Raw genomic sequence first — 23,158 nt, 5'->3', positions numbered from 1 at the left:
GCAGTGGTCTAGTGATGTTATTGCTGAACTGTAAATCCAGAGACCCAGGAATGTTCTGGGGATCTGAGTTCAAATCCCACCACGGTAAGTGATGGAATTTGAATTTGATAAAAATCCGCAATTAAGAGTCTAATGATGACCATGATACCATTGTCAGTTGTTGGAAAACACCTATTTGGTTCATTAATATCCTTTAGACACAGAAACTGCAATTCTTACCTGGTCTGATCTACATGTGACTCCAGACCCACAGCGATATGGTTGACTCTTAACTGCCCTCTGGGCAATTAGGGATAGCCAATATATGCTGGTAGACAGCAGTGCCCTCCCAGTAAATGAATTACAAAAAAGCTTTCAAAATTTGGAGGTACAAAAACCAGATAGTCTGTCAAGACTGTTCCTTACTCTCACTGGAACATTACAGATGAGAGCCCTTGAACCCCCCTGCAGCAGCTCTATGGTATAACCTTTTCTCATAGGCAAAACAGGGAAAATAATCATAGTTACAAAATGCCTTTTCAACTCCCTCAGTTTGTCAGGATATCACATGAACTAAGTTTTAGCTTTGAAGATATTTACCTTCTCCATGATATGAACTTTGTCTAATACAAAGATTGAAGTTTTATAGATTTGGACACTGCAGCGATGACCTTGCATCTTCTTTTGTATCTCTGCACTCTATTATCAGCTGAGCAAACCATTTCAAAGGATAATTGTACCAGGGGATAGTGCCCCCTCAGATGAAAGAAGTAATTTAAAACAATGATTTAGACCGTAATGTAATTTTTCTGTTAAGTGCTGTATCAGGTAAATAGGGGGTATTTATGTGGGTGACAAAGACTGTACTAATCGTGAGTATGGTTTGTACCCACTTGTGGTTGAAGTAATCCTTTAGATCCTGTTTTATGTAAGTACCTACTATTTTCTAAGTGTAGGTTGTTGTAGATCACAGACATGAGCAGGCTAAATTTGGATCAGCTTTGATATGTCACTATGGGTCCTATCCTCAGAGATGCATTTCCTGAAGTATAATTAAGTGGCATACTATAACGCATTATCCAGCTCACAAACTGCAAAGTGCATCTGCCTTGTGATGGTGCAAAGCTTTAATATAAAAACATCTACTTTCCTGAATATTAATGCATTGTTTGAGAAGATTATACAGTATGTTAGAAAACATGATTAGCATTGATACATTTTGTTTAATGGCACCTGAAAGTTTTCAGAGTTCAGGGAATGCATTGCCTTTTGGGTTGCCTTCATTGCCAGCTCACTAACAATAGGCTGAGACATTTGTGACCAATTACTTAAGGTGGTCATACATCCTTTCTGTCTCAGTTATGTTGGAGGAATATTAAATCCAATGTTAAAATAGCAGCCCGAAGCTCATCGCATGAACCTACTAGGTATAGGTTCACTAAAACCGCTTATAGTCTCAAAATCAAGGTTGTTGTGGTAAAATACAGATTCATGATTTCACTATGGAACCAAAACACATTGTGGTAATGGATGGTGTTCCTGCGTTATCTCACAGTCTTAGATTTGCTATGCTTTTCCCCAACAACTCTGATGCTATTTAAGCCATGCATTATGATCACTGTTTGACTTTCAAAATATTGACATGCCTGATTATGCAAAGCATCAGTTATGTGGGTAAGTTCCTGGCCCTTGAACACTGAGAAAGTTTAATAGAATGCAGCCAGTTGAAGAGAAATTGATACAGATAATAATAAACTGGCCTTTCCAAAGGCTACTTTAATGAATATGTTTCAACCATTGCAAAGGTTGTTTGGTAACAAATAATGGCTGATATAACATGTGGGGAAACAGAAAACTGATTGGATCTTCAGTTTAGCGATAGAACAGTGCTGCACTTCAATGCTTTTTCATGTAGCTGGTGGAGCATGAGGTGTTGGTGAGGGACAGGTCTCTACTTACCACTGCAATGCCTACGTGGCATAGGTAGCATGACTTGAAGAAAGTGGAAGAAGAGAATCTGAAGGCTGCAACTGAACCTTATGTCCATAGCAAGTCTGGTCCTCTGGTGCATGGCGTGCTGCTTATTGTGGCTTGCTTTGCACGTGTTTCCATAAAATACATTCACTAATATTCCTGTCCTCCCATTATACAGATCTTATATGACTGAGTAAACAGATGCAAATGTTAGGAACGCACAACAATATCTAAGAGATTTTTATATACTTTTTCTTGGAAATTGGCTGGTGCTATCTGGAAAATTGGGTGGGGCATCAAGTTGGCAGTAAACTGACATAATGGGTTACAAACATTGAAACCTAGAAACTAGGAGCAGGAATAAGCCTTTTCAGTCAGCTCTGCCATTTAAAATGATTATGGCTGATCATCCAACTCATTCTGTCCTGCTTTCTTCCCATATTGCTTGATCCCTTTATGCCCAAGAACAAATCTAACTCCTTGAAACATTTAATGGTTTGCCCTCAACTGCAAAGAATTCCATAGGCTCACCACTCTGGTTGAAGAAATTTCTCCACATCTCAGTCCTAAATGACCTACCTTAGACCATGACCCTGGTTTCTTGTTACCGCATCATCCTTCCTGCATTTACTCTATCAAGTTCTGCTGGAAGTTTATATGTTCCTATGAGAACTCCCTTTATTCCTATAAACTCCAGTGAATATGATCCTAACTGAAACAATCTCCCTTTATACATTATTCTTGCAATCCCAGGAATCAGTCTGATAAATCATTTTTCCAACACTTCCCACCAATTCATTTCTTAGGTCGGTCCTTGCATTATTTGCAAGTAATTAGTTGGAAGATCTGCTGAGTTCTGTGGGCTATTAATTATACATGCCTCTGCATTAAATTGAAGGTACCTTGCAAAATATTTATTTGAAATTTCTGTTTAGTACATCTAATTGTCACTTTTGTCCTTCCTTTACTTACCAATATCCCAAGCTCTTCTGTTAAATTCTTATTTGAGTCGAGATAACAAGTGTTGTCAGCATGTGACTGATGACAGCATTGAAGCAGAATCCAACCTTGTCTTTATTCAGGCATTTCTTTTCCAGCAATAATGGTTCTGAAATCTTTTTGTATTGCCACTGCTAGCCCAGGGGATACTGAGATCTGTTGTAATACTTCCCCTGCTCCTGTAAATCAGGTCAGAGTCCTAGATTCAATTACTGGTCGGCATGGACTAGTTGGACCAAAGGGTCTGTGTCTGTGCTGCGCATCTCTATGACACTATCTCACTGTAGATTTCTTTCAGCAAAGGGATAAGGAACACAACTGATTGCAGCATCTACAGGGCAGGGACTGGAAACATCAGTTGGAATTTTCACTTTTGGGTCCTGTGACTCCTGCTGGCCAGTGTGCACAAGTCGTTGGGTTGAGGACCTGATTAAACCTAGCTGTGATCTTGATTTGAGAAACACTTCCCCAAGTGTCAGAGACTCGCACACAAATTCTGGCCATTTATTGAAGTGCCAGGGCTTTGGAAGGGACAGTGTTGTCGAGGTGTTCCGGAGATGAGGGGAAGAGAGAGGAGAGAAAACAAAGTAATGGTCAGTATACAACCACTCACTGGTCAGATTTTAACAAACAGTGTGTAAGTGCCCAGAACAATGCATCAATGCTGCCTAATAGACTCTAAGAATACTCCTTTACCTGGAAAGTGCTATGAGATGTCTCATGGTCATAAGAAGCACCATATGTGTGAATGTCATTGAGTCGTGACAGTACAGAAGAAGGCCATTCAACCCATTGTGTCCATGCTGGCTTTCCTAAGGAATAGTTCATGAATTGCCCCATGTCCACTTTCTCCCCATGTCCCTACTAATTCCTCCCTTTTTGCTATCTAGAAGGTACCCATCTTGTCTATGACAAAATGATGAACCTCCCAACCTAATTCCGTTTTCCGATACTTGGTCAATATCCCAGAGATTGCAAACCTTCAGGTACGTAAGCAGACATTTTTCAGATGAGTTAAGTTTTTCTGTCTCTGCTACCCTTTTCACGCAATGAGTTCCACACCCTCCTCACCCTCTGAGTCAAAAATAATTTCCTCATCTCTCATCCTTCTGCCTTTAAATCTCTGTCCCCAGCCACTGACCCCTCTGCAAAAGTGTAATCGATCTTTTCTGACCACGTGTCCGGGCTCATCACAACCTACTGCAGACAAGTGAAATCTCCCTTCAGCTTCACCTGTACCAAGGGAACACCCTGCCTTTCCCCAAAGCTGCAATTTTCCAGTGACTCCTTGTAAAACTCCTCTGTGACCTTGACATTGCAGAAGAAGGTAGAGAAGATTTGGAGGAAAAAGAGGAGTCTTTCTCAAGCTGCTAGAGTCATTCGGCAGGGTGGTGCCAAATTGAATTAAATGGCAGATTTACGAAATAATATGCTGCAGTTCATTGGTCATCTATGTTCCTGTTTATTCCACTAGATACTATTTCCCGCAAAAATTTTCAAGGTGCAGTACCAATGAATACAGACAGTTTCTGCAGGCTGGAGGTGGCACCTGTCTTTTCAATAAGCCTCAAAAGGTAAGATCTTCAATAAACAATGAATATACTTTACAAGTGACCATATGGCATATAGCATTTTGTAGGTTGGAGATTATTTTGTATTTGTCAACCTCATCAGTGATAAAGAAAGAAGAACATTTTAGTCTTTGTTTCCCAGAATTACTTTAATCAACTATGGTTCAGTAATTTCAGATTGGATTCAGTTGAGTATCTCCTGTGTTTATCATTGTGTATGAATCCTTAAGTGCACACAGTGTTTACTTAATAGTGAGCGTAATCAATTAATCGCAAGCACTTTGCAATCCTCTGGGGTTATGATAGCATGTTATAGAAAAACAACCTTTAGATTAGTCTTAATGTCCTTTGATTGCCTCAGTCATTGAAGGTTTTCACCTGTTTAAGGTGCTTACTGGTGTACAATAGATCTCTATACCTAATGTATGGACTAGGAGAAAGTGAGGACTGCAGATGCTGGAGATCAGAGTTGAGAGTGTGATGCTGGAAACGCGCAGCAGGTCAGGCAGCATCTAAGGTGCAGGAGAGTCAATGTTCGGGCATAAGCCCTTCATCCGGAATAGTGAAGGGCTTATGCCCGAAACATCGACTCTCCTGCCCTTTGGATGCTGCCTGACCTGCTGTGCCTTCCCAGCGTTTTCGACGTTGCTATAGACGAGGTGCATTCATGTTCGTAGTGAAAATTAAAGAGGACCAACATCACTGTTGTGTAGATATGAACAAACATGCAATCAAACTTGTGAATTATGAACAGGAGTAAGTCATCCAACTCCTTGAGCCTGATCCAGTATTCAATATGTTCATGGCTGACCTGATTACTATACTGTCTGCCTACTGCCAATATCCTTTTGTCTTTTAGTTATCAAGAATCCATCTATCTCTACCTTCAGAATATCCCGGAACTCTGCTTCCACTGCACTTTGAGGAAGAGAGTTCTGTCTGTGGGGAAAAAAAAATTCTCGTCACTGTCTTAAATGGGCACCCCCTTTTATTTGGAAACTGCAAACACCCAGCTCTAGATTCTGTCAGAAGGAGAAGCATCATTTTCACATTTATCCTGTCAAGGCCACTCAGGGTCTTGTACATTTCAATCAAGTTGGAGAAAGTAGGGATTACAGACGCTGGAGATCAGAGTCAAGAATGTAGTGCTGGAAAAGCATAGCATGTCAGGCAGCATCCGAAGAGCAGGAGAATCGACGTTTCAGGCAAAGGAGGGTGGAGCACATAGATGGGAAAGACGATGGACAGGTCAAGAGGGCGGTGTCTGGGATAAGGTGGGGGGTTGGGAAATGAAGAAACTGGTGAAATCCACATTGATCCTGTGTGGTTGCAGGGTCCCAAAGCGGAAGATGAGGCATTCTTTCTCCAGACATCGGTGGTTAGGGTTTGGCGATGGGCGGAGGCCCAGGACCTGCATGTCCTTGGTGGAGTGGGAGGGGAAGTTAGTGTTTGGCCACGGCGCAGTGGGGTTGGTTGGTGTGGGTATCCCACAGATGTCCTCTGAAACAATCCACATGTTGGCATCCTGTGTCCCCGATGTAGAGGAGACTACATCGGGTGCAACGGATACAATAGAGATATTTATGGACGTACAGGTAAATTTCTGTCGGATGTGGAAGGATCCTTTGGGATTTTGGGCGGAGGGAAGGGCGGAGATGTGGGAGTAGGTTTTGCACTTCTTGCGATGGCAGAGGAAGGTGCTGGGAGTGGGGTGAGGCCTGGTGTGCGGGGAGCTGCAGAGGGAATGGTCTCTCTGGAACGCTGATAGGGGTGGAGAGGTAAATATATCCCTAGTGCCGGGTCTGTTTGTAGTTGGCGGAAGAGGTGGAGGATGATGCGATGTATACAGAGGTTGGTGGGGGGGGAAGATGAGGACCGAGGCGTTCTGTCCTTGTTGCGTTGGAAATGGTGGGTTCAAGGGCGGAGGTGCGGAAAGTGGAGGAGATGCGCTGGAGGGCATCATCAACCACGTGGGGGGGGAATGTTGTGGTCTTTGAAGAAGGAGACCATCTGGGATTTTCTGTGGTGGAATTGGTCATCCTGGGAACAGATGCAGCAGAGGCGGAGGAATTGGGAATAAGGGATGGCCTTTTTGCAGGAGGCAAGATGGGAGGAGGTATAATCCAGGTAGCTGTGGGAGTCGATGGGCTTGTCGTGGTTGTCCATAGTTAGTCGGTCGCCAGAGATGGAATGGAGAGGCCCAGAAAGGGGAGGGAGGTATCTGAGATGGTCCAGGCGAATTTGAGGTCAGGGTGAAAGGTGTTAGTGAGCTGTTCACCCTCCGTGGGAGCACGAGGTAGCACCAATATAGTCATCGACGTAGTGGAGGAAAAGATGGGGGATGGTGCCGGTGTAGCTGCGGAAGATGGACTGTTCGATGTAGATGGGATTAATGTGGACTTCACCAGTTTCCTCATTTCCCCTGCTCCCGCCTTACCCCAGTCCCAAGCCTCCAACTCAGCACCACCCTCTTGACCTGTCCATCGTCTTTCCCATTTATCCCCTCCAGCCTCCTCACCTTGCCCCCACCTTCATCTACCTGTTGCATTCTCAGTTACCCAGCCCCACCCTCCCTCCCATTCATCTCTTTGCCCCCCGGCCCATAAGCTTCATCCCTAATGAAGGGCTTATTCCTGAAACGTCGCTTCTGCTGCTCGGATGCTGCCTGACCTGTTATGCTTCTCCAGCACCACACTCTCGACACTATTTCTATTACGTAACCTCATTTTTCTGAACTCCAGTGGATACAAGCCGAGCCTGTCCAACCTCTTATCATTAGATAACCTTCCTCTTCCAGTCTAATAAAATGGCTTCCAATTCATTTAAGTAAGGAAATCAATATTGCATACATTTTTCCAGATGTTGTCGTCTCACCAGAGTCCGGTATAACTGAAGCATAACGTACCCTCTTTTGGATTTAATTCCCCTCTCAATAGATAACATTCAGCTTTTCTAGTAATTAATTCTTAGTTATTTTCCTAATTACTTGCTGTACCCACATGGTAACCTTTTACAGTTCATCCATTAGCACACCCTGATCCCTCTTCATCTCAGAGCTTATCTCTCACTATTTAGATCATGTGCTTTTTAAATTCTTCGTGCCTAACTGAGCAGTTTCACATTTTGCCATGTTATATCGCATTTGCCCAGTCTTTTCCCACTTGCTTGATCTGTGTATTATCTGTAATTGCCTCCTATGTCCTCTTCATAGTTTATTTTCCTACCTCTCTTTGTATCATCAGCAAATTTAGCAACTGTACCTTTGGTCTGTACATCCACTTTATTTACATATGAAGTAATTCATTGATCATAGCGATTCAAGCATGACGTTTCAGAAGCAATGGGTTCACATTTAGGAAGTGACTAGTTCACAGACTTTAGAAAGAAAATATAATTTGGGCATAGGGCCATAGTTGGTTTAGATGAAAGATATTGGTGGCAGATTTGAAGAAGAGGGAAACACTATGTGAGCAGATGGATATATAACCAATATCAGCTAAGGTGGACACAGGTGGAGAAATGGACACAATGTCTAATCTAAGCTGCAAAGATCAATGTAAAAGGGACCATTAAGTGCAAAAAGCTGACCATGAGCAGCAAAGGAAGTTAAAGGGGAAAATTTGGTTTCAATAGCAGCAGTGGTTTCAAGGGAGGTTGAAGGGGGCATCATTGACAAGACTAATGTGAATGTGTGATGAGAGAGAACCAAGAGAAAGGTAAAAATTCAGAGTAGGGAGGAGTTTTTTTTTGTTTAGATGTTTGATTCAGTGGACTGGGGTAATGGCAGAGGAAGCTGATCAAATGATCTCCATCGTGGTGACAAAAAGGTCAGTGAGCTGTTTTCACTCTTCACAATGGAGAGTGGTTTTAGAAGCTACAGTGGTGATGAACAGAGGATTATATGAGTGTTTTCGGAAAAGTAAGCCAATTAGATCTGTCGACGTTTGTCAGTCAGAACAACGAGTGGGGTGAATAGAAGATGATAGGAATCTGGGGTGAAATCAATTTAAATTATGCCAGCAATGAGGTTTGAGGTGAATTTTGGCTTTTGTAATTTTGACACAATATTCAAATTTATCAGGAATCTTCGAGCCTGTTGTGCTCATCAGGTTTTTTTAAGGTTTTGATGGGGCTCTGGTTTATCAGAGGAACAAAAGGGGAAGAGTGATGGATGGGCAGAAGTTCTATTCTACCTCTGCCCTGTCTCCTGTTCTTACCAACTCCAAACATTTCTTGATGAATGGCCTAACGTTCACTCAGTAATGTTTCATTCAGTAAGTGATTTTTTAGAAGCACATTGGCACTAAGCTTTATAAAAAAAACTCAGGATTTCATGATTTTATGTTATTTGCTATTGAAACTTGTTTAGAATTTTCAGTAACTGTGAGCCAAGTCTCAAAATGATCTGTTCAACTATTTCCACAGCTAATTGATCCTCAAGAATGTGGAAATGGGTTTGTCGAAACAGGAGAAGAATGTGACTGTGGTTCTGAAACTGTGAGTAAATTTCTCTCCGAGGCTCAATGTGTGTGGTTCTATTTCTGTACTTTACCAAATGAAATTTGCTGAATTATCACATGAAATGTGTTTTAGCCCAATTTTGATTTGCATCATTATTTACTGTGGAGAAAGACATAGAAGCTAGACAACTTGGAGAAATAAATAGTGATATCTTGAAAAGAGTCCACATCATATTGACTGTTTTGGAATATTGTGTGCAGTTCTGGTCTCCATCCGATAGGAAGGTTGTTGTGAAACTTGAAAGGGTTTAGAAAAGATTGACAACGATTTTGCCAGGGCTGGAGGGTTTGAGCTGTGGGAGAGACTGAACGGGCCGGAGCTTTTTTCCCTGGAGCATCAGAGGCTGAGGGGTGACAAGAGAGAAGTTTATAAAATCATGAGGGGCATGGATAGGGTAAATAGACAAAGTCTTTTCCCCGGGCTGGGGAGTCCAGAACCTGAGGGCAAAAGTTTAAGGTGAGGGGGTAAGATTTATAAAGGACCTAAAGGGCAACTTTTCCATGGTGCGTGTATGGAATGAGCTGCCCGAAGAAGTGGTGGAGGCTGATTGATGGGAAGCAGAGTGTCGTGGTAAATAGTTGATTTTCAAAGCAAAGGTAGGTATGCAGTGAGGTTCTCCAGAGGTTGGTATTAAGGCACTGTTTTTCTCAATATCCTTACTGACCTAGACTTGAACACAAGGAGACAATTTCAGTATTATGAACTGTCATAGACTTCAGTAGGGGACAGACTGGTAAAATAGGTGGAATAAATAAGGAGAGACAATGTAAAACAAATGATAAAATTATAAAGGTATGCAGGTGCAGAAGTAACAGTATGGTGAGGCAGATTAAAATTTCACAGGGCTTGGGAGAAATGGGTGGAGACCTGACAGATATGATGGGCTGAATGACCTTCTGTCTTGTCCTATGATTATTCTTTGACTCTGTTCTCAGAAGTGGGAAATAAGGGAATGTTGGGGGAGGGGGTTGCAGGACAATGTGGGTGGGCACTTTATTGTGCAGGGGATTAACATCAGCTTCTTGAAGGCAGGATGAAATTACAGTATTAAGTTGAGGAAAATTGAGCTTCCTGAGCAAGCATCACAACCTCCTTATTATATTTGCACATCATGTGTATACTTTAACAGACAACTTTGCCAGAGTTATGTGTACCTTTCCAATTGAGTAATTATCAAGTGAGAAACATGTGCCTTCAGTTTCCTGTCAACTTAAGCATGAGCTGCAACAGACATTATTGGACGATCTGGTGTGCGCTGAGTCGGAGCTGCTTTTTCTGCTATGGGTGAGCTTTAAGAAAGTGGGATATTGATGGCTGAGTTTGGTGGAGGCAGTCAAAGGAGAAGTTGAAAATTGAGTGAGGGAGAGAGGGAAGGAATTGGCCACCTCACAGTGTCCTCTTAAGGACAGAGGAAGGTAGGTAGAGCCATAAAAGAAAGATGAAACTCTAAAGATGACATGTCAGCATGATTACGGACGATCTTAAGTTATACAGGGAAGGTGAATGGGGAATGTCCGAGAGTCAAGGGTAGCCAAGGACAACAGAGCATGAAAGAAGGGAAGTTAGTGATGATAATCAGCAGGGATGTTTCAGTCTACTGAAGGAAGTTTGAGGGCCAATGGCAGCAGGTCAAAAATGATAGGAGGTGGGTCACAGTCAGTGTTGAGAGAGGGAGGGAATGTCAAAAGTTGATTGAAGGGGATTGCATTGAGAGTGATGGCTTCAAGCTTGGGGGATCCGGGTGGCAGGTGGAAAGGATGTGGCAGCAATTACACTTCCCTAAAGCTCCTCAGACAGTGAGAATAGTGCTCTTGACTTGCAGGAAATGCGCTTCCTAAACCTTTGCATCCGGGAAGTAACAGTGGGGGCAGTGACTTCCTGTCTGCCTTCTCCACAAGATTTCCCAAGTTCCTCTCACATAAGTACCTAATTGGTTGACTGCCACATGACCATATATGGCCAGTTGTTTGTTAGGAGAAATGGAGCTCATTTACGGTTCCACTTCTGACTATTTTAACCCCTCCGGAACATTCCGCTCTATGATTCTACTGCTGCCACTTTAATGAACAAAATGTTGGTTAACATTGAACAAGCACACATTTTGTAGTGTCTAATGTAATGGAACCATTGGGAATTATGAACAAGTTACAGAAGTCAGACAAAATGGAAAACATGAAACTAGGTGGGAATGGTTGCATTTATGTCATCCACTACTCCATTAGTAATTTTCAAGATGTGAAGTAGACTGGAAGCCACCTTTAGATCAGAGACAGCAGAGACCTTACTGCAACCTGATTACCCATTGTCAATATGTTCTTACTGGAATTATGTTGAGAGTCCCTTTTGATGTTGGTACTGGGAGTTCATGTCGTTGGCACCTGTTAGCCACACTCTTCGACGGACCATCACCCATGAATTTCACAAAGTAAATGAGTTCTAATTGTTGATTCTGATGGGTTTGTTTGAAGGTGCACTACGGCAACCTGATTTCCACACCTTGCCCCCTGCCCCACACCCCACAAGCAACGTATGGGGGTTGGACATTCTGTTATTTGTGAACTACACCAGTTTTCTATTCACTAATTTAAATAGGCAGTGTCACAGACAGCTCATGTTTTCTGATTCAGCAGTCTCTCATTACTGAAAACATCTAATTTAAGAATCATCTCGCTGTTGCCTTCAGACACCCAACAGTAAACGATGCTTTTTTTGTCCAAACAGACTATTTGTGTGCAGCTTATTAAAGTTCTCAATTGGTCAGGTTATTTGTATAATTTCAGCAAAACTTACTCACAACTATCGCCTGCACAATTTCTGCTGCTTACAACAGGCTTATACGTCATGCATACCAACTATCTTAAAGAAACAAAATAAATCGACATCCCTCTGAATTTGGGTAAATACGTAGCTGAGAAAGAACTTGTATTCACTAGTGGACATTACGTACACATCGATGATGAGTTCTTTTTATTTCATGCAGGAATGTGACAAAGTTGGTGGCAAATGCTGCAAGAAGTGTACCCTTACCCACAATGCAATGTGCAGTAATGGACTCTGTTGCCGAAATTGTCAGGTAAGATGTTTGCTTTGCCACACACCTCAGCAGACAGAGATCTACACACACTGTTTTAGTCATCTTTTCAATCATGATTCTAGCCTTTGTACACAATCTTCATACACAGGGTAAAGGTCTGTTCTTGATGACTGGGAATAGTCATGTGTAATTCAGCTGGACATTCTGATCCACTAAGTTCCCAATAAATTAGTTGCTAGCATCAAACTTTGCTGCAATCCAATGTAGCTCAAAGCACAGAACATTTTGCTCTCTGGACCCAGAAGAGGGCACACCGGTCAGGATTTTGAGTTGTCCCAGTGTCTGTTCTTTCCAAGGGCCATTTGACTGCACTCATTCCCCAGCTCTTTTCCACAACTTGCAAGGCTTACTCAACAAAAAATTATTTAAGGATGTTAGCACAGTATAAACTGTAGATCAGAAAATGTTTGATTAATGTATTTATCCCAATTAAACAAAGATATGGTTATAATGTCATATGAAGCATATGCACCATGTACTGTCAGTTCTGCTATAACACGGTAGTTTCATTCTCATGCAATCAGTGTTAAAATTAGCAACGTAATAATGGGGTCAGAATCGCACTATAACCAATACACGCATGAAAAGTGTGAACTGCAGAAACATTGTCCCCAATTCGTAAATGATATTATAGCGAATTTGCATTAACAAAACGCGTGTTAGAGCAGAATGACCTGTAGAACATTACTAAGCTTTTTTAACCCTCCCCCTTGTCAGTTGTCCTTTACGTCATGGAAAGCACCTAGTCAGCATTGTACATGACTGTCTTTGGGTCTTTAGATGCCTAAACTGGCCAATTCTCAACCCACAGTTGTTTGGGCACATGAGGCAAGACGTCATTCATTAAAACATTGGGATCTGTGGACAAATTGTCATCATTCTAAATGATTTGTAGCAAGCTCCTCTCGGTCACCAAGGTCAATGCTTCCATACTTGCCTGGGAATGTTGGCCATTTGATCATTAAGAAAACCAGATGACCCGGTAGGAGAAACTGTTTTTCCATCGTCCAGACACTGTGTACTATTGCATAAAAGTTGATTACGAAGCTAAAACTATTACCTGTCTGTAATACAATTTTAAAGGAGAGTAAACAAATACCTCTCTGCTTTGTGATGATGCCTCACTTGTCAGCCTTTCCCAATACCGGTTGGGTTCCCATCAGGTTCTCCACTGCTTTGATTGATTGATTGGCTCAATTCTTGCTCTCAATCCAACTGGTTTATGGCCCCAAATTCCTCTGATCTCTCTCTCTCTCTCTTGCACTGGTTTTATGGCCTCAAACATTTGCTTTGTCTCAGGGTTCTCTCCTCACCTGCTCCTCACATAAAAAACAAACTCGAGCACCATGTGTCTTCCTCAATGATTCTATGATGTCTGCCCAATTTCGATCCAAGACCATTCACTTGGTGGGCAAAAACAATAAACAAATCCCTATGGCTGCTAACACAGGACGCTGGCTGGTATCGATGTGAGCCAGTGACCTTGTGTCATCGTCGCCATGCTGTAACTATCTGGGTTAACCAGCCTGCGGGTTCTCTTTGTTGTGCTGAGTCAAAGGACCTGTCTAATTGTAAATAAGAAATGGTAGACCACTCATGAGTCTTCACAAAGACAGGTGCTTTTTCGACATGTGATGTGTCGTGTATTGTATGAAAGGAATAGGTGCTATTAACATCAATTCGTTTGACATAATTACAGTCATCAGGAGCCAGGTTATATCATGTCCGTTGTGAGAACACTGTGGTTTTCAGAGGTTTTAAGACAGAAGTAACAAGCTGTCTGTTTGAGTCCAATAAAGTAAACATCTTGTGAGTCCTTGGGAATTTTTTTTAAAGTTGGTACAATAGAAGCAGCCTGAATGAGTGGGGTCAAGGTCCCACAGAACCAAGACTTTTAGTTTTAATTTCTCAGGAGCAGTTGCTGGGGTCCTGAAGCAGGTTTTGAAAACTGCAGTACATCTCTCTCTGCTGCCCTTTCTCTCTCTGAGTTTTCTCTTGATGTTTTCCCTCCTGAACTGGAGAATTGCGTGTCAGATTATCTATTTTACTGAACTTGCCTTTGCCAAAGGTGTGTTTATGGGATGTTACTGTATTGGAACAGTTACTGTTCAGTGGTTAGATAATCTATTATTGTGTTAAGTTTTCCAGTAGAGCCAACTTATTCCAATTTCTTCTTCCTTTTGTTGTATTTTAGTGTATGAATAAAGATTGGTTTTGCCTCACGACTGATAGTTTGACCAATTAAATTACATCTGGAACTCAACACCTGGTACTTGCCTTTAAAATAACAAAAGTTAAGATCTAGGCTATCTTCTTACTATATTGTGAGTGAGTTTGGTCTGGTCCATAACACAGTCTCCTTTGGGACCTTGGGCAATACTAACTGTTTCTCCTCTCAAAGATTGTGTAACACAACTAAGTTGGGTGACATTAATGCAGCTTCAGTGTTACCTCTCAGAATCATTACCTGATACTGTAGGTTGATACACAATTGTTTTGGCAATATTCAAGGAGTTCCTTCATTTTTTACATGCAGAATTGAAGAGTTTAAGAATGGGCATCAACAGTGCAGTTATCCTTAATCTGTACATTATGTATGCCCATGGTGGGCTTTTTAGAGTTTTCTCACAGAGAGCACTTTCTACCGAGATGGAATTTAATACTGATAACAGAGGGCAGTTGATCTTTGAGATGAACAGAAACTGTCAGGTAGTGTGAGGGCTATTACACAGTCTTGCTTGACCCCAGTTTGTATTGGAAGGCATCTGTTTCAGAATTTCCACTGAAGACAGTTGTAATGGAACCATCATGAAACAGTTGCGGGATTGTCATGAAGTTTCTTGGACGTGCAAACATTCAGAGATCATCCACGGGACCTCGAAATTTGCAAAGCCAAATGCTTTGGTTTATTCTATGAATGCAATGAAAAGCTCACAGTGTTGTGCTTGACATATTTCTTGGTATTGTTGCCAGACTAATCCATGTTCAAGCTTTTACTGGATGGTTTAAACCCATTGTGTTTCTAGGAGAAATCCCTCAGTCCCCAGAAGTAGATGATTCAGGTGAGAATGTGTCAGAATTTTCCCTGCTATGGAAAAGAGGGAAATATCTTGATAGTTTGGATGGCATGACTACAATTGTCATACCCCTGAAGTCGATGAGCAGTCGTTTTGCCTCCTAAATCTTCTAAACCTGCATAAGCCCTCCAGCTTTGAAGACCTCTGTTGAAATCACAACTTTGATTTTTCTTTTTCAACAATCTCATTGATTGCTTGCTGCAGCACTCCCATCAATGGTGGTCCGCCATGGATTCTGCCAAACGTGTTTGAGGAATAGTGAGAGAGGAATAACTGCGACTGTGGATTCACAGTTAAGAAGTTGTTCACATTTGCCTATGTAGGGTTGCTCTACCTGGAGCTCCTGACAGCAGGAATTTTCAGAGCAGAGAAACCCCTCCATAATTTCAAGATAGCAATACCTGGAGAAATATTTTAGTCCCAGGCAGAAAATGAACAGAGTCAGTATCAGAGCCACATCTTGACCGCACTATCATTATTCCTAATGGTCTGGTCTTCAAATGTGTGTCACCCCCATTGCCTGTGTTTTTGCTTCATCTGCCAACTTGACCTCTGCTGCTGATAGTTTCAGGAATTTTTACTGATATATCTCATGTTTGAGTTCCTGCATATTTGGATAAGGTTTGAGCTGGGAATTATGTCTGCAATAAAAATCCAGACATGATGCAGCTTGCATACATCAACAGCTAAGGGATGGGAAGGGCAAAAGGAGAAAATGTCCAACACTGATGGAATGTCCACAGACAATCAAGCAAAGCCCTGGACAGGGTACTGGTTCTCTGGATCTCACATCTGCCCTCTTTTAGTGGGATTATAAAGGCTGTTGAATTAAGTCCTGATTTGATGATTCATTCAGAAAGATAGCAGCAGCTCCGTAACAGTTCCTGTATGAGTGCAGTGCACTCCTGTGAGACAGCAGTGGTTTTGTAACACTTCATTGTCATAGAGCCATTGAATTTATTTATATTCAGTGAGGCTTGGTGTCCAGCTCTTTCCCAGAAATGTTTCCCTGCAGCTAATGGAACACATACACATCCTCATGCTTTGAAGAAGGGTGCAGAGTGCAGTGACTGAGTTTGATACCAGAATAAACAAATGACTGGCCTTTGAACAGGCTAGATTTGCGTAATTCCGAGGCCAGTGATGTGTGGCAGAGGGTGGAAAGATGACACAGCAGATACAATCATTTTCTCTTCCTGATTCAAGATTTACAGTTCTAATGAAATGATCAGCATCTCGATCTCCTGAGACAATGATTGAAATAAAGTGCCTCTTTTTCTCCATACTTTTTCTGATTTTTTTTTTGTGCGGAGGAGCCGGTGTTGGACTGGGTGGACAAAGTTAAAAATCACACAACATCAGGTTATAGTCCAGCAGGTTTATTTGAAAGCACTAGCTTTTGGAGCACTGCTGCTGCGTCAGGTAGCTGTGAAGGGCAGCTACCTAATGTTGTGTGATTTTGAACTTTTGTGGTAAGCCATTCATAAAGTTCTCTTTGCACGAGGATTTATATTTCCTGACAGCATTTACTATGTAATAAGAAAATTAGACCATTGAATGTCTTTTCATTCCAGCAGACAGACATCATGCATTTGGCTCCCCAGTCAGTCAACATCAATGTGCCCCAGACTTTATTCTTTTTCAGACTACACTGAGCAAAGCATTTGAGTTCAATGTCTAACTAACATAGCCATATTGCACAGAAACAGACCCTTCAGCCCAACCAGTCCATGCTGACCATGTTCCCAAACTAAATTAGTCCCATCTGCCTGCACTTGGCCTATATCTCTCCAAATCTTTCCTGTTCATGAACTTATCCAAATATATACTAGTTCATCCACCACTGGGGAAATCCAAGCCCCAGTATTGCTTGTACACTGTGCATAAAGTGAAGCCTGCATTCTGCCTTTTTTCCCCCCAGTATGAACCACGAGGTGTGATCTGCAGGCAGGCAGTGAACGAGTGTGACATTGCAGAGACTTGCCCAGGAGACTCCAGCCAGGTAGGAGAGTTTCTTCTGTGCTCGTTACAGATGCTTCTTGACCAACCCATACCAATAGATGTGATTGATCTCCTGACCTGTCTAAAGCAAAGAGAGAAAAGATTTGGCACTGCATTTTCAAAAAGATATATTTCCTTCAAAATTTGTGTCTGGTATCATCTCTTTAGTTTTAATTCAAAAATAAAACTATTTTCTGATTGACCTTTTTGAGAGATGTTATTATGAACCTCTGGAAAAAGTGAGACTTGAACCCAGGTAGGGAATCTACCACTGCACCACAAGACCCCTTTATTCAGCACGTAAATGTGACAGGCAGTGGTAATTATAATGGGCATTTATATGTATTCATCCTGCAGTCAAGTAATGTGAATATAACACAGTGAGATGTACTGGGGATGAGGGATGCAGCGTTATGATACCTCCTTTCATACAATGCCTCACTTTCAGTCTTGTATGAAAAGCATATTTATTAGTAATAACTTTGTTTTGCAAACAAGTTGCAAATATAAACTACAGGTCTTCAGCATCTTGGCCTATATACTGATGTACTAGAGTGCTTTAAACATGTAAGTTTCCTAGCATTTGCAGGTCTATTCTTAGTTGTTAGAGAAACAAATATTTTGAGTTTGATTTTAGACCCGTTACCTAAATTTCAACATGAACAGAAAGAAGAGGCCTATACAGAATGTTCCTAACAGATATAACTTACCCTCTCATGCTTCTGGCAATGGGAAAGTTTGTACTTGTGTGCTTTGATCTCCAGAATTTGAGTCACATTCCATGCTTCGACCCTAACATATTGTTTCCCATAAATGCCCACAGCTCAAACATTGCAGCAGAGGCAGCAGCAACTTGCAATGTTGTTGTGTTTTTAACAGAGCAAACATGCCGATCACATCACAGAGGAGTTGGGGGTTGGATGAATGAACATGAAAGAATGCAGTGAGATCTTGTGGGATAGTCCATAGAAGTAATTGTGAACTAGATTGAGAAAAAAGATTCTAAGATTTTTAAATGTGAGAGAAGAATTAGAGAAGGATTGAACTCTTTGGGATGGAGAGCCAAGGCATTTGATGATTATTCCATCAACAGTTGTGTGATGGAGAAAGTGAGGACTGCATTAGCCTGAAGAAGGGCTTATGCCCGAAACTTGGATTCTCCTGCTCCTCGGATGCTGCCTGACCTGCCGTGCTTTTCCAGCACCCCACTCTCGACAGTTTTCTGATGGTAGTGGCAAATCCATTAAAGGCCAGAGGCCAATAGCCAAATGATTTGAAGGGTCTATACGATTGGAAGTGATTTTAGAGCTGGGATAGAGCAAGATCGAACAAGGTAAGGGATTTACTGAGGGCTGAGCAGCTTATCACATCAACTTGCCAATCAAATATTTATCTTGTGCTCCCATTTGGACGAGGAGGATTAATAATTTTAAAGCATAAACTTATAGCTTGCTTGCATCATCACATCTTGATATTTGAAAAATATGATCATGTTCACCTATGTTCATCTATACCCCAGTAAAAACAAATTCAATTTTGCAGATCTTTCTTTATAACTTACTCAGAATCATTAACAATATCCAAGAGCTTCCAACATACATTAAAATAGTCTACAGTATTTCTGTAATCTATGTACTGTGTAATTTAGTAAGGCTGGATACTTAGCTAAATGGAGAAAATGTGAAGAAATTCATGTGAATGATATTTTTGCAAATCTACAAAAGGGAACCGTTCTAAATTGTCTATGCAATAAGGATATTACTATTAGGAGTAGTGGTGTCTTTTGTTACTGAATTGATACTTGTTCATTTTTCAGGCCAGAGTGGGAGCAAGTGTCCAAACTAGTGTGGAGCTGGTAATGTCACTGGACCAGTAATCCAGAGGCCTAGACTAATGTTCCTGGGACTTCGGTTCAAATCCTGACATGCCAGCTGGTGGAATTTTAATTAAGTAACTAACCCTGACAATACAAAGTTAGTCTATGATCATGACAACTATTAATAAATGCTGTAAAAATTCCACTTGGTTCACTAATGTCCTTTAAAGAGACAAATTTGCTGCCTTTACCTGTTCTGGCTTCATGTGACTCTTGACTCTCAATGATGTAGTTGACTCTGAACTGCCTTCTCCAATATCTGAGGAAGCCGCTCAGTTCAAGGCCAAGTAATGATAGCCAACAAAAAAATACTGAAGACCTCATGAATCAATGAAGAAGGAAAAACTCAAAGTCTGTCAAATATTGATGGCAATATGGTCTAATTGAATAAATACTTTATCTCTCTCCAGTGCCCTGGGAATGTGCACAAACTGGATGGCTACTATTGTGACAATGAACAGGTAAGGTGCTTTGTCAGTCAGACCAAAGATTGGGCAGTTCTTTTGGAGTAAAGGCAGGCTTCCAGTTTCTTTTATCATTCTGTCCTGTTTGGATTGTTTCCCTGAGGTACTGTGTCCAGTTCTGGTCGCCCTGTTAAAGGAAGGATATAATAAAGGTAGAGAGAATTCAGAAAAGATTTACCAGGATGTTGCTGGGTATGGAAGGCTTGAGTTAGAAAGAGAGGCTGCATAGACTGGAGTCTTCTCTCACAAGAGCATAAGAGATTGAGAGGTGATCTTAGAGATGGTATTCATGATTTGGAGGTGCCAGTGTTGGACTGGGGTGGACAAAGTTAAAAATCACACAACACCAGGTTATAGTCCAACAGGTTTAATTGGAAGCACGCTAGCTTTTGGAGGGTCGCTCCTTCATCAGCTGGTTCATCAGACAACCACCTGATGAAGAAGCAGCACTCCGAAAGGTAGCGCTTCCAAATAAACCTGTTGCACTATAACCTGGTGTTGTGATTTTTATCTATGATCTGACAGAGGTTTGTAAAATAATGATGGGTGAATGGCAGTGTCTGTTCCCTAGGGTGGGCAGTTTCAAGGTTTGGGGGCATATCTTTCAAGCTGAGAGGAGAAAGATTTTACAAAAAGACATGAGGGACAATGTTTTTGCACAAAGAGTGGTTCATGTGTGGAATGAACTTCCAGAGGAAGTGACGGATGTGGGTACAGCTACAATGTTTAAAAGACATTGGAATGCACAAGAATAAGAAATGTTTGGAGATATATGGGCCAAGCGCAGGCAGGTAGGACATGTTTAATTTGGGATTATGGTTGGCATAGATTTGTTGGACTGAAGGGTCTGTTTCCATGACCCAGTATCTCCTTTCAGATAATCAATCTTCATGTTTAGGTATCTCGCTTAATATGTATTTATCTTGAAAAAGATTCACAGTTGAATGTGTGGTTTTGTCCTTATCTTGTCCTTTCTCTCCCTTTTTACATTGATTCTTTGCCAATCTTTTGGGTGGCATGCTGCCTCACAGTGTTAGGGACCTGGGTTTGATTCCTGCCTCAGGCAACTATCTGTGTGAAGTTTGCACATTATCCCTGTGTCTGCGTGGGTTTCCGCCAAGTGCTCTGGTTTCCTCCCACAATCCAAAGATGTGCAGGCCAGGTGAATTGGCCATGCTAAATTGCCCATAGTGTTAGGTGCATTGGTCAGGGGTAAATATAGGGTGGGGAATGGGTCTGGATGGGTTGCTCTTTGGAGGGTCAGTGTGGACTTGTTGGGCCAAAGGGCCTGTTTCTATACTGTAGGACACCTAATCTAATCTATTTCCTCCTGAGGCTGTTGGATCTTTGCCGAGCACAACTCCATCAGTGCCAGTCACCTACATATCCCACAAAAAGATTATCTTTGCCACATTAACAAGGTAAGGTTGCCATAGTCTTTTCAAAAAATAGGGCTATTCTCTCATTTTAGAAAAAGAGAGAGTTGGCTGGTGGTGGTTTAACCTGAGGGCCACCACGCCTAATGTGAGGGGAGAGGTTGAGAAAGACAATCCCTCATGGTGACCTCAGCTGGTGTGGGGATTGAACCCACGCTGTTGACATGCCCAGCCACTCAGCTAACCTACCTCCCTCCCCACTCAACAAACCCCCCACTTCTCCCTGCAGCATCAGAGTCCCACTGTCAGGGTTAAGCAGAGTCTAGGTCACACTGTAAAGGAAACAATAAGTTGACATGATTTTCCATCAAATTAATCAATTACTTTCCAGATTGCTATCCAGGTAAGGATGGCAAGTGATGGGCTCTCAAAGCCAGAGGGCTGTGGAATTCACTCCAGCTTGGAAACAGCAGCAAGTTGCCATTAGCAGGGAAGCAGCTGTGGGGGTATGGGGCAAGACCCAACATGGAAGATGTTACAACATGGCGGTGAACCCTTCTGCTAATTAAACTAAACACCCAGAAAAGCTCACCTCACCTCATAATCTGTTAAAGTATGAGTGATAGAGAAATCCAAATTTCCACTATTTAAGGAAAGAAAATATAAATTTATTCTTTAACTCTAAAAGTGAACATTAAACAACAGCTATTTACAACTCTAAGCCTCCTTTCTCCGAACTGATTGTTATCTGCCTTCAACTCTATAACAATAAACACCCTTATTAAAATTACATCAACTTAATTTACAAAATGCTACAGCAGCTGTCATTTGTAGTGTCTATCTTCCTCTGGCTGTAGATCTCCCGGGGTCATCTTCGGTCTTTTGTTGCAAAGATAGTTTATATAAAAAGGTCCCTTTAATAGAGAGTGTTTTGTTAGCAGTTACTCTGATGATTGCAGTTTATTCTGTCAGGCTAACTCTCAGAATGGCAGCTTCTTTATATCTCAAACATTGAGATCGTCTCATTAGTTCAATGTTGTCAAAACATTAACTTCAAACTTGATTGGGTTTTAGTATCCTGAGGCATAATTTAAACTGATCAAACACGAACTGTTGTGAGAACAGCCAAATGTTACATATTTACAATTTTCCAGTACACTGAGACTGCTGGTCAGTCACATGACAGGTATTTGCAAGCTCTCAGTGCAAAACAGTTTTGGCTTTCTCTTAAAGGTACAGTTCATGCCTTCAACCTCATATCAAAGATCCCCTTTCAAACTTGCTAAAATTGAAAAGCAGATTATAGATCTGCCTGCTAAGCCACCATTGTTGGGCAGAAAATGAGAGTGACCAGTCACTACGGCTCACCTTAGCTAGTTAGAGATCTCTGACCTTGCCTGTGGGAGCTGGTCCCTGATACACATTGGGGAATCCACTTCCAGGCAGCTGCATTGACTCTCACCTTGTGGAGGCCACCTGGAAAACTGGCCTTAAGCATTGAATACCAGGCTTAATTGTATGCCTGGCCACCTACCCATCCCACCTCCTGGCACTAGATGGAACCGGGTACTGGCAGGCTAGTCGGCAGTGCCATTTCCTAGCACCTACCTGCCTCTGTGATCCAGAAAATGTCAATCCATGACTGCAGTGTAAAGGGTTAGTGTAAAAAGGCAGTCTAAATCTATGGTGATAAAGATCACATTCCACTGGAGTCGAGTGAGGGATGGTTCGATGGGAAGCCTTGTTCTATGTATAATTGAAAGTTTGTGAGAAGATTTGTAGCTTGGGCGCTCGTTGTTGTGGTTCTATTCGCTGCACTGGGAATTTGTGTTGCAGACATTTCGTCCCCTGTCTAGGTGACATCCTCAGTGCTTGGGAGCTTCCTGTGAAGCGCTTCTGTGATCTTTCCTCCGGCATTTGTAGTGGTTTGAATCTGCCGCTTCCGGTTGTCAGTTCCAGCTGTCCGCTGCAGTGGTCGGTATATTGGGTCCAGGTCAATGTGCTTATTGATTGAATCTGTGGATGAATGCCATGCCTCTAGGAATTCCCTGGCTGTTCTCTGTTTGGCTTGTCCTATAATAGTAATGTTGTCCCAGTCGAATTCATGTTGCTTGTCATCTGCGTGTGGCTACTAAGGATAGTTGGTCATGTCGTTTCGTGGCTAGTTGGTGTTCATGGATACGGATCGTTAGCTGTCTTCCTGTTTGTCCTATATAGTGTTTTGTG

At 41.9% G+C, this 23,158-nt stretch overlaps 1 protein-coding gene across 8 annotated transcripts in view; it reads left to right on the top strand.

Moving 5' to 3' along the window:
* Positions 1 to 23,158, top strand: part of adam11 (ADAM metallopeptidase domain 11) — a 165,265-nt gene that overhangs the window by 112,043 nt on the left and 30,064 nt on the right. For all 8 annotated transcript variants that reach the window (XR_006309220.1, XM_043675211.1, XM_043675210.1 and 5 more), the window contains 5 exons: positions 4,427 to 4,526; positions 8,949 to 9,020; positions 12,025 to 12,117; positions 17,137 to 17,217; positions 19,503 to 19,553. Coding sequence is in view for 7 of the 8 variants with exons in the window: in XM_043675211.1 (XP_043531146.1) it covers positions 4,427 to 4,526; positions 8,949 to 9,020; positions 12,025 to 12,117; positions 17,137 to 17,217; positions 19,503 to 19,553 (397 nt within the window). In the remaining variant the exon portion in view is untranslated. The remainder of the gene's footprint in view (positions 1 to 4,426; positions 4,527 to 8,948; positions 9,021 to 12,024; positions 12,118 to 17,136; positions 17,218 to 19,502; positions 19,554 to 23,158) is intronic.

Source organism: Chiloscyllium plagiosum, chromosome 33, assembly GCF_004010195.1.
Source record: "Chiloscyllium plagiosum isolate BGI_BamShark_2017 chromosome 33, ASM401019v2, whole genome shotgun sequence".
Taxonomy (NCBI): domain Eukaryota; kingdom Metazoa; phylum Chordata; class Chondrichthyes; order Orectolobiformes; family Hemiscylliidae; genus Chiloscyllium; species Chiloscyllium plagiosum.
The sequence above is the reverse complement of the archived record's forward strand: the minus strand, read 5'-3'. Positions and strand labels throughout refer to the sequence as shown.